Source organism: Strix aluco, chromosome 4, assembly GCF_031877795.1.
Source record: "Strix aluco isolate bStrAlu1 chromosome 4, bStrAlu1.hap1, whole genome shotgun sequence".
Classification (NCBI taxonomy): Eukaryota; Metazoa; Chordata; class Aves; order Strigiformes; family Strigidae; genus Strix; species Strix aluco.
In genome coordinates, this window is record NC_133934.1 from 45,199,307 (window position 1) to 45,216,049 (window position 16,743).

The window sequence follows — 16,743 nt, forward strand, 5'->3', positions numbered from 1 at the left end:
CTTTAGGCAGGCAAACCCACGTCTGTGTTGCTTGTGTTGTGCTTACATTTAGGAGGCATTTGTTTTTGTGATATGTTGTGATATGACTTCTAGAAGAAAATCTGTTACAGTCACGTATAGAACTTGTAAGCCCAAGGACTGTGTGCAGATGTGTGAAGCAGCATGTTGTACCACTGGGATGCAAAGGTTAGAACCCAGAGAAAAGAAAACAAAGCTGAAGTATTTTGTGCAAAGGGTTTTTTGGGGGAGTGGGTTGGGTGTATGTGTGTGACAGAAGTTGTTGTTTAAGATTCTCCTGTGAGTTGAGATACTGTGATTTGGTCTTGATGCTATTGTGCTCTCTTCAGAGAGATGAAGTGCAATCTGTTAGCAAGCTGCCTGGGTCAGCCTGAGTGATGCTCAGAGCCAGAGCAGAGCAAGGGGCAGCTAAAGGAAAGAAACCAGACAAATGGATTAGTTAGTTTAAAAAACACTTTGCTACCCAGCAAGAATTAAAATCGTTAAATGTGTATATGAATATTTAGCGTGAGTCAGAAAGCAGCCATCTAATCTACCACTTTCCTCTTTAGAATGAGATCCTGAACTGTTCACAGCAGCATTTTAGCAATTTGTTATTACTACCCTGTTTCTCTACCCAGCCAGAGTTTTGTTCTGTTGCTTTAATAAAAAATCTGTTTGTCAGCAATGTAAGTCACATTTGCAAGTTGGGAAAAACTGTATCTTTATGCATCAGAAAGTTTAATGGGCTTAAATTTAAGCTGGTTACTGCAAATAATATCAGTTCAAGAGCCCAGTTCTGTGAAGAAATGAAATTTTAGGAGACGGTTTACTGTCACAAAAAGAGAGATTTTGCAATTATTTTATTTTTAATTATTTTAATTCCTTATTACACACAGAGTTGTTTGCTTGGTATGATGAGGCAGGACAGGTGCATATAACATTCCTCCCAAAGCAGTTTTATGAACATGTCATAATCTGAAATTTCATGGCATTATTTCTCCTTTGTCTTCCTCCCAGAATTTATATTGAAGGATGAGTTGCATTTTCAATGATATCCTTGTACATGATCTTGGTAAAACTGAATTCTTAGGAAATTTACAAACACAGCCTGATTTTTCTTGATATTCCAGTGGAATAGTTACAGGAACTGGTTTCTGTGCTATCACAGTTTTGAAGAGATACCTGATGAGTGTTTGCAGGATGTAACAGAAGACAGAAGAGATGAGATATTGGTGGTACAGGATGTCTGGAAATATGGAGCAGCATTTCAGTGTGGACTGCATAATACAACATACAACCCAAAAGCTCATACCTATCATGGCCAGGAGGAGTATTGTTTAGCTGTTTTGTTGACTGGAGGAAAAGACAGTTTGAGAATTTTAGCAAGAGATCCCTCTGAATATTTTGTTTTTATTTTGCTCAAGGGCCAGAATTCTGTATATGTAAATTTAGAAAAATCATTAAGGGAGATCAAGAACCCTCGTTACAGGCATTAAATAATTCCTGCTGAGAAGGTTTAACTCTAAAAGGTAAATGCTACTTCCTTTGAAATAATCTGATTAGAATCACAGAATCACAGAATCATCAAGGTTGGAAAGGACCTTGAAGATCATCTAGTCCAACATTAACCTAACACTGACAGTTCCCAACTACACCATATCCTTAAGCACCATGTCAACCCTACTCTTAAACACCTCCAGGGACATGATAAGATATTTCCTTGATGTACAAAAATATGTATAGATGCTTGAACATATATTTCTTTGGATATAACCTTTCAAATGTAAATTAATATTGAATGTGTGGGAAAAAATCTTTTTACTAGTGTTTAGCAAGCTTGTAGGAAAAATGTTCTTCAATAAAGATACTTTCTCTTACAGTAAGAAAAGGAATTAGTTATTCTTAACAATGTGAGTACTTTGTAAACATAAACCATTAAAATAAAAGCACACAGACATTCTTTAAGGACACATTTCAAAAGAGATTTTGCCATAACTCTTCTATTCTGTTTTTTCTCTGCATGAACAGCTATTCAAGTTCAATGTGAACCTGAATGAAGAATTCTATCTTCAATTTCTGTATGGTTATTTAGTGCAACATTTTGTGTTTTATTTATATGCTCTTCAGAATAAATCACCATGAAATACCTGAACTTGGACATTATGATTAAATTTATTTATTTATTTTTCCCAAAGCTGTAGAGCCAGCACTCTTTCTCTCAACTTAAAGCCATTCATGAGGTAGTCCTTTGCAGAGTGTAAATGGTAGCAGTTTTCAGTTAGTCAGGAGTTTGTTGTAACTAAACTGGAGGAGATATGTGCCATAGTGAAGAATGGATCATGTAAAAAGCCTAGAGAGCTGTAGTCAGGAAACAGATTTTGAAAATGAATCTTGGAAGACAGATTGTTAAAAGAAAGGGAGTTAGAGTTGCAGAGTTCACTACACCATCAGAAAATACAATATATTTCTTTAGTCCAAGTGATGGAGGATAAAGGTTGCATGCTTTTAGCAGGAAGTTTCTCAGCTATGATCCCCATTCATAATTTCTAACCACAAAAGGGGAATTAATTTCATGGGTCCATAACCTCTATTATTTTGAGGTCAAAGCAGAGCTTCTCTGAACATTGACCCAGAATATCCAAAGTGTATTTTCTATGGATATAAATAAAGATACTCAAAACTGTATATATTTAATGTTGTCTAGAAAGGATAAGCAATTATTAATTTATTACCAAAGCTATAGTGGATAATATATCACAGAAGTAATATTTGAATCACAGAATACTTCAGGTCAAAAGGAATCATCGGGTTCACTTCCCTGTTCAAAGCAGGGCCAGCCTCAAGGACAAGATGTAATAAATGAGTGCATAACTTGAAGAATTATTTTTTTAAATTCTTCCTAAAAAAAGAAGAAACTGACACACAAACCTGAAGGTGGTTAAGTGCTGAGAATTAGCTGGTGTGGTAGAATAAAATGGAGAGTGATGTATAGTCAGGGAGTTCACTGATGCTGGTTTTTTGAGGGCAAAAGTCCATTGTGTTACTTTAGCGCTAGTGAAGACAAAGTAAAAAGAGAGATAGTTCAGTATATTAGTATTTGCAGTGCAAACAATTGATCATGCTGGGGGATGGAACAAAAACATAAGCTACCTACAGTCTGAAGGAAGAGAGATACAGTAGGTATATGAAACAAGTGTGTTTGGAACTATTTTTCATAGGGATGTTTTTACTGGGGTTGAGATCTAAGCAGCTGTTTTAATATAAAAATGGCAAAAAAAAATGCCTAAGGGTTTTTTTTGTTCATTTTTGCCATTGCAAAACTGTTCTGTGCTACAAATTATTGGGTCAGTACTAATTTCTAGACTAGACGTGTGCATTAATGGAGCATGAAATTTAGCCTTTTTTAACTGAGCTTCTGTATTTTTCTGTAGTTCTTTAAATGAAGGATGAGGAGACGTGGGTCATAGTCAAGTTGAAAGCCTTTTATAGACATGTAGGCATGAAATTATTAATGTATGTGTCTGCCACAGTGATGCATACATTGCAAATTAAGCTGCACAGGTGGAAGGTCTACTTTGGGGTTTGTCCCCGCTGTTCCCCCGAGTAGATTATCTAACAAACTTGGACAAATGGTATCTAGTTCAACCCCTTCTACATAAAAATCAATCTTGTTTATATGAACATTTCACCTGAGTGTTTGAACCTATATTCTCAGTGTTGAGAAAAATATGACCTCCTTAAGATATGTGCATTTACTAAGGGGATGAGCACTGTTTCTGAAATATCTTTTACCTTTTCAGTGTAAATGAAGCTGAATCTATTGCTGTGGGAGTGTAAATACTGAACAGATCATTGAACCACTGTTTCACTTCCTCCTTTGGATTACCAGAAAAAAAATTGTGCTATAGAAATGTAGCTATTCAACGTATACTTTATTAATGGATTTCAGCCTGTGGTTTTCGTTTGTGTGTATGTATTTTTTGCATGAGTGAGAGGGGATGGAGGGGTAGGTGTTAAATTGAACTACATCTATGACTGGTTACAATTTGTTCTCAGAACATGTCTGGCCAGGAAGTCATCTAGTACTGTTTTAGTTTTCCTGAAAGGATGAATTCAACTTTTTGAGCAGGGATGTGTCCGGTGTAACTAGGTAGATTTTATTATCTGTCATGAAACATTCCTCTTATACAAGACTACCAGTTTTCATGAGAAGCTGTGATGATATATTAATCTTCCACTCTAAATGTTAAAAAAACCTGCAAAATAAACCAACAGTAATTAAGTGCTAACATTAATTTCTTACAGAACATTTTTCCAACTTTTACTGATGTAATTTGCATGAATATTGTAATGGTTTATTTGTTGAGCATCTTCCATTGTACAGTCAGTAGTCAAACTGAAGAAAAATAGAGGAAGAGAAACTATGCACTCACAATCGCAACTCCTTGTTAGGTAGAATTTGAATGACATCATAACTTTTTTAATCTTTTAATTTTGATTTCCAGAATGATAAATCCCCAGGGCGTTCCACAAGTCGATCAAGTAACATTTCAAAGGTATGTGAAATGTATTTTGTATGTATAGAATTTAAAGAAAACTAAGTTTATCAAATATAATACAGTACTTTACTCCATTTAGCCATATATGCATATTCTGATGTTTTCTTTATAAACATCAGATTTTAAGTTTTATGGTTACCATGTAAAATCTGTCTTATAGTATAAATATACAGTTAGTCATTACTGTAATAGATGTAATAATAATAAGTAAACAACAGCTGCATTTTTTTCACCTGCTTTCCACAACTGCTTAATGTTACGTTAACACTTTGGCTTAAGATAGAATTATTGCTTGATTTTTCTTCCCTTGCCCTACCTAAATATTAACAGATGTAATGTGTAAAGCTATGAATGTGTCATCATTTCGGACTGAACTCTGAATTCCTTCTACAGGGATTCATGGTTCACTGAAGTCAAGACACTATATCTAGATGCTTTTTAGTTTCTAGGAAATGGAGAAGGAAAACTTTATGGAAAGGCAAAATGTGATTTGGACTGGAATTCTTTGTTTTTTAACCCCCTTTTGTCTGTATTTTTGGTTCAGATGTGGGTGAAATCTATGCCAAAAAAAGCCAGGATATACAGGAGGTAAAAGATAAAAACTCCATAATTGTTTGGATCCCAACCTAAACCTCTGCCGTGTATTATGTTTGTATCTAAAGATTAAATATTTTGCATCCAGTGCAAGCACAGTATCCTTAAGCCCCTTCCTGACTGTATTATTGCCTGTGGGGTACACACTGTAAAACTTTTCTTTGCAGAGCTGTAAAAAGAATCCTGTGATTTTTAATTAAAGAAACTAGTTATATGCTAGGTTCTGCTCTTTTACATTAAAAAGGAATAAAAAGTGCAGGAAAATGTGTAGAATATATCCAGCCTGCTGTAGGGTATAGCTGAATCTCTTCCTGACTTGCTGCCTATTTTAAAAAAGTATGTAGTTATATACTTACCAGCCTGATCACACTGAATTGTATGTGTTATTTTCACTAGGAGTTTTAAATGCATGTCTGTAGTTATAATTACTGTAAATCTATGTTGTGTTTGATATTACTACTTCTGCTTTTTTAAGTCCTTTACGTGGGTTACACTGTGACAAAGCATGAGTATATTCACTGACACCAGAAATATGGCAGTGACTAACATTTATTTTGAAGTAATTTCTGCAGACATCAGTGTAGATGCTTATTAGAAAGGGGTACTTGCACCTTTTTAAGTAGTAAGTTGAAAAGCAAGGTTTTCAGGCATGCACTTAATCTTTTTCTGATGTATACCATCATTCATTCTTTTGGATCAATTTTTCTATGTGAAGCTACCTGCCAGTGAAGCTTTTCAAGTGCTGAAAGACATTTGATTGGAAATTGAGTTTCCAGTTTGTTGTCCGATTCAAAATGCATTTTTTGAAAAACAGGAGGGTATATATGCGTGTATATACATAGAAAAGCAAACACCTGACTTTTCGGGTTAATATTACGTGGCACAAATTAATAGTAACAAATGTCGCACCTCAAGACAAGATTGGAAGCTTCTAGGTGATATAAACTACCTACCAAAGGCAAGAGTTGAGTTCTGTGCAGTGTCAGATCTTGCACACAATAAAAATTTCAATTGACCAAAAAATTTCTAGTCTTTATCTAAAAATATAAATTACAGTAATCAAAACATTGTCTTTTACTGCTTTCATTTGCCTGTATGAATAAGCTAAAAAGGGTAAAACAGAGAGTTACATTTTAATAGTTACAGTATGTGTGCCACCCTTGGTTGATATGGAGCTCCTGTCCTAGAGCAGAGTAGGTGTTCCCTGATATCACTGGATTTTGTACCATCCTATTTGTGAAATGGAATATAGCAAAGATTCTGCAAATAGAGATTCATATTTCATAATGCTCTTAAGTTGTTTATTCAGAGAGGACACATGGAGGTTTGCAGTGTAAGCTTGGGCAGTTTTGCATACTAGGTACATTAACTCTGAATTACATGGTATTACAGATTAAACTGAATTGTTGAACATCGAATATGTCTTACCTAGACATAATGAGAAGGCATGGCTTTGGTTGGTTTGTTATTTACCAGATACTAGTTAGTATATACCTATTCAATCTATAGATTTTAAAATCAAACATTCCCTACAGGGGTGGGGAGAAATCAACACTTCAATTTTACCATTCACTTCTTCTGTCCATTGAGAGCACAGAAATTTAACATGTTGCAAGGACTTATCTTACATATATGTTTATGTTAAGAATTTCAGTAATAAACTATTTCAGGCAAATGAAAGGACAAAACTTAAAATATTTAGATACAATTTCAATATGAAATTATTTGTAAAGTCTACTGTAATACATTACTAAGAAAAAACAGTGGCTGGCCAATATGTTTCTGTACATGTACTATTATAAAATTAATCCAACTGGAATGTTTACAAATTATTTTCATGGAACTATAAAATCATGTAGCTCTACCCGTGAAAGTCTTTTTTTTTTTTTTTTTTTTTTTTTACATTTATAATGGAGTATTTCATCAATATGGCAGGAGTAAGGGAAAATCCTGCACTTTCGTTCTGTTAACCTGACCCAGCACTGAATAAATTACTGTTTTATATGTGGGCAAGAGTACACGAACAGTGAAAACTAAGTGTAGTAGGGCTATAGCTCCCACTGCCCCTTGTCCCCGTAAGACACTGTGCTTTACCCCTTAGCACTTCTGTGCCATGCCTGCACCATTTTGGTTGGTGGGTAGGAGGGAGAGAGAGCATTTGCTCAAACTAATTTGCTGGTCCATCTCTGTGTTCTTTTCCAGCTCATTACGGTCATCTTAAATATCCCACTTCTGGGGTAAGCACTGAGTTAATTGAAGGTTTTTGAAAGTAATCTCGCATCGTTTTGTACTCACCCTTTTGTACTCTGCCCAATTCTGTCTGCCTGTTTCCTGGTACTCCTGATTGACAGTCAGCTGTGGCTGTCTTCAGGGAATATTTTTAAACCTTAGATTTTCCCACCCATTTCCTGTGGTGCTGGTAGTAGAGGCAACTTTATTATTCTTTGTAAGAGATAGTCATGTGCAGTGTTCTGGATTTCAGAATTAGAATTATCTTGTCTATGTAAATGAAGAACGTGACCTTGTTCATTACCTATTTGCCACTGCTTATTTCTGTGCGCTGTAGATTTTTTTGGTAAACTTGTTATGTCTTCCTAAATATGTGTATAATTTAAGAGGAAAGCTAGTCTGAGAAGGATCTGGTGGATTAAATTCTTTCTGTTGTGGTTAACCAGTGGAACAAATCTTGTGTTTGAGGTACAGTTCAGCACAGCCATGAGGCTATGCTTATATGTGTTTCTGAGGCTGCCTGGTTATGTTAAAATCCTTTCTGGAAGAAATGTTTCTAACACATTGTAATTATCTTTCTTCACTTTAATTATGATTCAAGAGCTCCTTAGAGAAGGGATGCTCTCTCAGCAGTAAGATTTTAAATTCTCTGATGGGAACTTTGGACTTATTTTTCAGTGCAGAGAAACTCAGGCTTGGAGCAAATTGCCTGATTTTTGTTTTGGCTCAGTTGCTTCTCAAAAGCCTGGAGCAGGTGTTAGAACACTTTTTATTTACAAGTCTCTGAAGCATTCAGCTAATAAAACTGTTGAGTTACATCAGGAAGAAGTGAGGTGATCGTTTTGGAATATTCTATGTGATAATATTCGTTGGTCTAATTCAGAATATGAAAAACAGCAGAGAAAGGAAAGAAGGAAAGAATTGATTTTACTATATGTTTATGCAATTTCTATACTGATTTCTTATGTCGGGTTGGGCTCCTCTCAGTAAAATACAAATGAAAACCAAAAGACACCAGCATGTCAAAGTAGTATCCACTACAGTTTTAGATGAAAAATTTATTGTTGCAAATTTACTGATTGTTGATTTGAGTTACTCAGTTTGTGATTTTGAAATATATTTCACAAACTGAGTATCAATTTACATAATATGTAATATAATATTTTATCCTTTTGGATTATAAATGTCTATTTAATATCTTTCATTTAAAGTGAATGTTCTTTCACATGGGTTTTGATATTCCTTAATTTTTCATCCTCTCTCAGTACAAGGTGAATGTATGAAGAGTCCCGTATCACAGTTTGGGTGATTTACACAACTTGAAGCAGAACCCATTATTACACACAATGTGTTTTTTTAAATGAGTAAACGTACCACCATGTCTTTGGCAGTAATACTGACAGAGAATGCATAATATCTTCTGTCTGAATTATTGTAAGCACAAATTACAGATTTCATGGTGGAAAAAGCATAAAGGAACTTAAATGCTCTTTTTAAAGAAGTTCATATCATGGACTTTGATAGCCTGAAAGAGGATTGCAGTATCTCCAAGATACCTGTTGCATGACAGAATCCTATAGCACAGTTGTGTGAGCCCTTACATTTTGCTACAGAGGACTGCACTGCTACAAGTTGATCTGCATTTGTCATTGTTCCTTGCTAATTTCACACTAATTGTAAATGACCATTCTCTTCCACATTAGTGGGGTTTTACTTTCAAGGAACTGTGCTCCATTCTTTCCAAGCATAGCTTCTAGATTACTGTAGTGAGCAACTGAGAGAAAACTTACAGCTTTCAAAAAAAGAAAATAAATCAAGAAAAAAAAGAGGTCCTTGCTCTTGTAAAGTGTAAAATGTCAGCCTTTAAAAGTGCCATTACATTGAATAATACCTTGTATACAAAACTGGCATTAAAATATGAGTTTAAATGTTATGTTAGTCATCTAATGATTCTTCTTGCTCATAAACAGAATCATTAATATCAAAGGTGAAAACTAACCTGGCACTTAACTCTCACTTACCGTAAAAAACAACAGCACAAAGTAAACAAGTTAGTGAAAAGTATTTTGTTCAACAGAACGTAAGGCAGAGAAAGGCAAAAAACTAGAATGAGATACAATGGCATCATAACTATTGCTGCACTTTTTTTTTCTCTTAGATGTAAATGTTTTATTTCTTTGTCTAGAAAATACTTTGTGGCTTTTCTGTACAATTTATTATTTATTTACGATAAACTTAACAAAATGTGTGACTGCAGAATTTACCTAAGTCTGCCTGAAATTTGAACTTCTGAATAAAATTGCATTAAATACATCTCAGTTCCAGGGGACAACCATTAGAAAATAATACATTTTAAATTTATTCCTGGATACACTTGACCTGTTTTAAACTCATGTTCTAATGAGAGGGATTACATACAAAAGTACGATTGTATATGTACAATACATACAATTATACAGATTCTGTTTTATTAAATCACAGTTCTTACCAACAGCATCATCTGAGTATACCTAAATGTGCCACGTTGCCACATCCAGACAAAACTGCATATGTTTGAAATGAGTTAATTACCACAAGCTTTATGTGTTTATACAAGCTTACTTTGCATGTGATGCCTATATATAAATTCCATTTCTCTAAAGACATTGTGTTATCACAGATTTCAGTCTTATCCTATGATATGCAATACCATACAGGAGAAGTAGCTTTGATTTGTTTTCAATAAACACAGTATGCAATTTATTACATTTGCTTTTTATTTATTTTTCAACAAAAATTATGATCTGTAACATACCTGCTCCATATGTACTCCTGAAAATTTTTATACGGCATTTATTTTTTCATCATTTTCATCACTCAGAAACACATTTCAGGTCTTTGTCCTAAAAAGAATTCAATTAAACAAAATTTATTTCTACAGTGATACAAAATTATTTTTTGCTGCAGTCTGAGGTTTATTGCACTTCATAAAAATATGGTGTCTCCTGTTTTTCATAATGATGCATTGTCAGGGCTTCACTGTCTTTTGGCTTAGCCATTTCAATATTCTTTCTGCAGCTCTTTTGCTCTGGTGCATTTAGGTTTCTCTCTTCCTTAGGGCTGGAATAAATAGATAGCAAATACACACCAGAGTAGAATTGTTCAAATATAATAATGATATCCTCACAGATGAGAATTTCTCCAGTCTGTCTCCTGCATAGCCCATCAAACCAAACGAAGAATACCGTGTGTGCACTCACATACCTATGCACCTGTGGGAGAACGGCAGGAATGTCTATATTTGAAAACTGCTTAGTATATAGAAACATTTTGAGGCTTTAAGTGTTGCAGATAGAGGGATATGTGGAAACAGATGCCTGCTTTGGAAGAGAAAGTCTAAATGATGTTCTCTGAATACTGATACCTACTACCTTTAGAACTAAAGTACTACAAAATCTAGTAACAAAGAAGATGCATGTTTTGTGCTTCACCTTTTCTGCAGTCTAAATTTGCATTTAACTTGTTCCAGACAGTCAAAAGCTGCTAGTCTCAGGGCTCTGCCCCTTTTGTATAAAGACCAGCATGTCCTTTGTTTCAATTGCCTACATCAGTGTATTTTTTTCTAAGAACTACAAAACATTTTTCTTAAGAAAGTGATAATGCCTAGAAAGCTGCGTCCTTGAAGAGAACATGAATCAAAAATATTGCACTGCTCTAGTACAAAGACTTCGACAAACTATAATCCATCTGATAATTCAAAGCTTAGCTAGCAGTGCTTCTAAATCTATAGAAAGTGGATTTTTGAGTAGAACCTCTACCTTGAAAATAAAGATTAACATATATCATTAAGACAGGAGAAAAGAAATTAAAAAGCTTATTGAAGCTACAAGTCAAAGTTGTAATTGCTTTGTTGGTTTCATTTTTTAAATAGTAGGATAGATTTGCCACTTGCAATTTTGATTTTACTTTGCATCAAAGTAAAACCTGCTTTAGTGATTTAGATTTCAAGCCATTTTATAACAGGATCATACTGACTTTCAAAGGTTCTGAATGGTATTCTTCAGCAGAATTGTAAGGATATTTTCTCTCCTTCCTTCTGTGTTACTTTTCTCTTTATTACTTCTCTTCAGAGGCAGGTAGAAGGAGGGGAAGGAATACAGGAAAGAAAAGGTTTGGGGAAGAAATGTGCAAGGAATAATTTACCAAAAAAATATCTGTGAAAGAAAATGTAACAGAAATTGAGTTACCAATTGATTTAATAGTTCCTGTGAAGCCATCAATCAGGCTATGATAACTTTGAAATCTGAGCACAAAGCAGGAAATCCATCATAAAGAACCAAAAAAAGAAAAAAACAAACAAACCGAAAACAAGAACCCTCCCTCCCCCAAACCCATGTGCATAAATTTCAGTTGCTGTCAGGACACACTTTGTGAGTAGCACCTGGCTTGGCTCATTTACACCATGTTTTTGATCTTTTTAGACCTGAGAAATTATCCAAATACAAGTTTATACTGTTTTCCATAAAAAGTTGCATTGTTTGCAAAGCAGAAGTTTTCAGATGAAAAGACACAGACTGGATCTCCTGCTGAGCTTATTGCCATGCAAGCTGCTCTAATCTTGTAAGGTATCCATTCCTTGGTGTGCCATTATTTTAATAAGATAGAGTTTCAGCTTTTTAACTATATTGACTGGTGGGATCTGAAGGATTCTGGGATGCATCACTGCTACAAACCATACTTAGTAGGAGAATAAAAACATTAATTATATTCCCTGTTTGCCCTATCATCCCTCAATTTAGTGAGACCTAAGGACTACTACGCTCTCTTGGTTTCTCAGGTAGGTAACGACAATATTACTAGGAGAAGTCCTAAATCAATGAAGAGAGATTTCAGGGCCTTGGGGAAACTGGTTAAGGGGTCGGGGCACAAACAGTGTTCTCCTCCATCCCTTCAGTTGCAGGGATGGATGAGGAAGATTATAGGAGAACTCAACAGATGAACTTGTGGCTCCGAGACTGGTGTTACTGGCAGGACTTTGGATTTTTCAGTCACGGGTTAGTATACAGGAGGCCAGACCTTTTGGCATCAGATGGGATGCACCTGTCCCAGAGGGGGAAAAGGGTCTTGGGGCAGGAGTTAGCTGGGCTCATTGAGAGAGCTTTAAACTAGATTTGAAGGGGGAAGGGGACAAAACTGGAACTCCCAGGCATAAGCCCCAGGGTAGATTACCAGAGTTTGTGGGCTGTTGTGCTGGAGACGACCCTCATCCTGCCATCTCAGTGGAGGCAAGGGATGGAGACATGCAGCACAACAGAGATGCAGGGGATATTGATGGATCAGTAACCATAGTAACACCTGTGAAAGGTCAGACCGGACTTAGGACCTCTAAATGCAAATGGGGACATCAGCCTATCTGAAGTGCATCTATACCAGTGTACACAGCGTGGGTAAGAAACAGGAGGAGTTTGAAGCCATGATGCAACAGGAAAATTATGATGTAGTGGCTATCACAGAAGCATGCTGGGATGTCTGCCATGACTGGAGTGCGCCAGTTGATGGCTACAAGCTCTTTAGAAGGGACAGACAAGGAAGGAGAGGTGGTGGGATGGCACTGTATGTTAGGGGCTGTTATGATTGCTTTGACTACAAGTGTAGCGAAGACAGGGTGGAGTGTCTTTGTGTTAGAATCAGGGGGAAGGCCAACAGGGCAGATGTTGTAGTAGGAGTCTATTATAGGCAACCCAACCAGGACAGAGAGGTGGGTGAAATATTCTGTAGGCACTTAGGAGAAATCTCACGATCGCTTGCCCTTGTTCTTGTGGGAGACTTCAACTTCCCAGACATCTGCTGGAAATACAACACAGCAGAGCAGGACCAACCCCGGAGATTCCTGGAACGTGTGGCAGATAACTTCCTGACACAGCTGGTGAGTGAACCGACCAGAGAAGGTGCCCTGCTGGACCTCCTCTTTGTGAACAGAGAAGGACTGGTGGATGATGTGGCGGTTGGAGGCTGACTAGGGCACAGCGATCATGAAATAATAGAGTTCTCTATTCTTAGAGAGACCAGAAAAGGGGACAGCAGAACTGCCATCCTGGACTTCCAAAGGGCTGACTTTGACTTGCTTAGGCACCTGCTTGACAGAATCCCTTGGGAGACAGTCCCGAAGGGTATAGGGGTCCAGGAAGGCTGGACACTCTTTAAGAAGGAATTCTTAATTGCACAGGAGCAGGCTGTCCCCAGGTGCTGTAAGAGAAGCCGACGGCAGAGAAGACCACCCTGGCTAAACAGGGAGCTTTGGCTGCAACTCAGGGAGAAAAGGAAAGTTTACGGCCTTTGGAAGAAGGGGCTAGCCACTCACAATGATTACAAAGGTGCTGTGAGGCTATGGAGGGCAGAAATCAGGAGGTCTAAAGCCCAGCTAGAAATTAATCTGGCTTCAGCAATCAAGGATAACAAGAAATGTTTCTATAAGTACGTCAACAGCAAAAGAAAGACCAGGGAGAGCCTCCATCCCCTGCTAGACGCAGGAGAAAACATGGTAATGAGTGATGAGAAAAAGGCTGAGGTGCTTAATGCCTTCTTTGCCTCAGTCTTTAATAAGAAGACTAGTTGTACTGAGGGAATCCAGCCTCCTCAGCCAGAAGACAGAGACTGGGAGAACGACCCCCCTGCATTCCAGGAGGAGATAGTCAGTGACCTACTGCATCACATAGACACACACAAGTCTATGGGACTGGATGGGATACACCCGAGGGTGCTGAAGGAGCTGGCTGGGGTGCTTGCCAAGCTGCTTTCCATCATTTACCAGCAGTCCTGGCTGACTGGGGAGGTCCCAACAGACTGGAAATCGGCCAATGTGACACCCATATATAAGAAGTGTCAGAAGGATGATCTGGGAAATTACAGGCCTGTCAGCTTGACTTCGGTGCCTGGGAAGCTGATGGAGCAGCTCATCCTGAGTACCATCATACAACACATGTGGGACAACCAGATGATCAGGCCTAGTCAGCATGGGTTTATGAAAGGCAGGTCCTGCTTGACAAACCTGATCTCCTTCTACGACAGGGCGACCTGCTTATTGGATGAGGGAAAGGCTGTGGATGTTGTCTACCTTGACTTCAGTAAGGCCTTTGACACCGTTTCCCACAGCATTCTCCTGGCAAAACTGGCTGCTCGTGGCTTGGATGGGCACACGCTTTGCTGGGTAAAAAACTGGCTGGATGGCCGGGCCCAAAGAGTTGTGGTGAACGGAGTTAAATCCAGTTGGCGGCTGGTCACGAGTGGTGTCCTCCAGGGCTCGGTTTTGGGGCCACTCCTGTTTAACGTTTTTATTGATGATCTAGACGAGGGGATCGAGTGCACCCTCAGTAAGTTTGCAGATGACACCAAGTTGGGTGGGAGTGTTGATCTGCTCGAGGGTAGGGAGGCTCTGCAGAGAGATCTGGACAGGCTGGAGCGATGGGCTAAGGCCAACTGTAGGAGTTTCAATAAGGCCAAATGCCGGGTGCTGCACTTGGGCCACAACAACCCCCAGCAGTGCTACAGGCTTGGGGAGGAGTGGCTGGAGAGCTGCCAGTCAGAGAGAGACCTGGGGGTGTGGATTGACAGCCGGCTGAACATGAGCCAGCAGTGTGCCCAGGTGGCCAAGGCGGCCAATGTTATCCTGGCTTGTATCAGAAATAGCGTGGCCAGCAGGGACAGGGAAGTGATCTTACCCCTGTACTCGGCACTGGTGCGACCGCACCTCGATGACTGTGTTCAGTTTTGGGCCCCTCACTACAAAAAGGACATTGAATTACTGGAGCGTGTCCAAAGAAGGGCAACGAAGCTGGTGAAGGGTCTGGAGCACATGTCGTACGAGGAGCGGCTGAGGGAACTGGGGTTGTTTAGTCTGAAGAAGAGGAGGCTGAGGGGAGACCTCATCGCCCTCTACAACTACCTGAAGGGAGGTTGCAGAGAGCTGGGGATGAGTCTCTTCAATGAAGTAACAAGTGATAGGAGAAGAGGGAATGGCCTCAAGTTGCACCAGGGAAGGTTTAGACTGGATATTAGGAAGCATTTCTTTACAGAACGGGTTGTGAGGTGTTGGAACGGGCTGCCCAGGGAGGTGGTGGAGTCCCCATCCCTGGAGGTGTTTAAGAGTCGGGTTGACATAGTGCTTGGGGATATGGTGTAGTTGAGAACTGTCAGTGTTAGGTTAATGTTGGACTAGATGATCTTCAAGGTCTTTTCCAACCTAGATGATTCTGTGATTAATTTTCTGCAACTTTACGTAAGCAGTGTTGTAAGCTGAGCAGCTCTTGGAAGTCCTTCTGGCCTTCCTTATTCAAAACAGTGGCATTAAAAGATTCATTAGCCTTTCTGGTGAAATCTGTGAGGCCGTTTTATATCATCTGTGTATTACATCTGGTTTGTTATTTTAAAGTTTAACTCCATTCCTATATGAAAGCTTTGCACTTATGGAACATGGTTTTACTCAGCTTTTCTGTTAGGTCAAAGTAGAGCCCTTCTCTCTTCTTAAGAAGAGCACAACTTGACTCATGTTCTTGGACTAGTTTCAACATGCAGTGTTAAGCAATAAATGGTCAGTCATGACTCGTTTTTTGTTATTATCTGGAAAATTCTATCAGATTCTGAACACCAAAGTAAAGACAATATTGATTTGAAATTCTTATTGTTTTCATCAGTTGACCTTCATTCTGTGCCCCATTTCTGTCTTTGCTGCAGTCTTTTAACACAGACACGTGTGTGATATTGAAGTCCTATTGTGTCACATAAATTGTTATCATCTCGCATGCCCTGAAAACTCTGTATTTACCAGTGTTCTGTTTGAAAAGCACACTACCAACTCCTGTTGAACATATCGAAAATAATTGTGGATAAGTGCCCTGTCATGTCTTTTAGTTGAATTGTGTATCCTTGACAAGAGAGTTCATCTAAACTGGCCAAGACAGATGAAGGTGGTGACTGGGGAATCTCTCTCTACTAACAACATTTTTGAAATGCCAAACCTAATCAGCTGGAGTTGGCATTATCCCTCTAACATCTGCCTTGTGTTGAAGGCATAGAGAAATGAGCTGCCTCGCTTATAAATGAATTGTCAGACAACTTTATTTTGAATTACCACATTTAATTATGCTTCTGATATAATTTGCTATGATAAAATTAGTATAGTGCTTGTTTAGTTTTCCCATTCCAATGAGCAGTACAATATGGCTGTCTGAAGTAGACATTCATTCAGGTAATACTGCTTTTTTAAAAATTCATTATTCTGCCTGCAAAGTGCAGAGTCCACAGCATCAATCTGATCCCTCTATTCAATAAATACAGTATCTCAAAATATTCAGTGTGCTAAATAGCAATATAGGAATGGGATGGC

At 38.1% G+C, this 16,743-nt stretch overlaps 1 protein-coding gene across 5 annotated transcripts in view; it reads left to right on the forward strand.

The window, feature by feature from the left end:
• MARCHF1 (membrane associated ring-CH-type finger 1) overlaps positions 1 to 16,743 on the forward strand; it is a 250,242-nt gene that overhangs the window by 191,528 nt on the left and 41,971 nt on the right. For all 5 annotated transcript variants that reach the window (XM_074822904.1, XM_074822905.1, XM_074822903.1 and 2 more), the window contains one exon: positions 4,506 to 4,556. In XM_074822904.1, the coding sequence (XP_074679005.1) occupies positions 4,506 to 4,556 (51 nt within the window). The remainder of the gene's footprint in view (positions 1 to 4,505; positions 4,557 to 16,743) is intronic.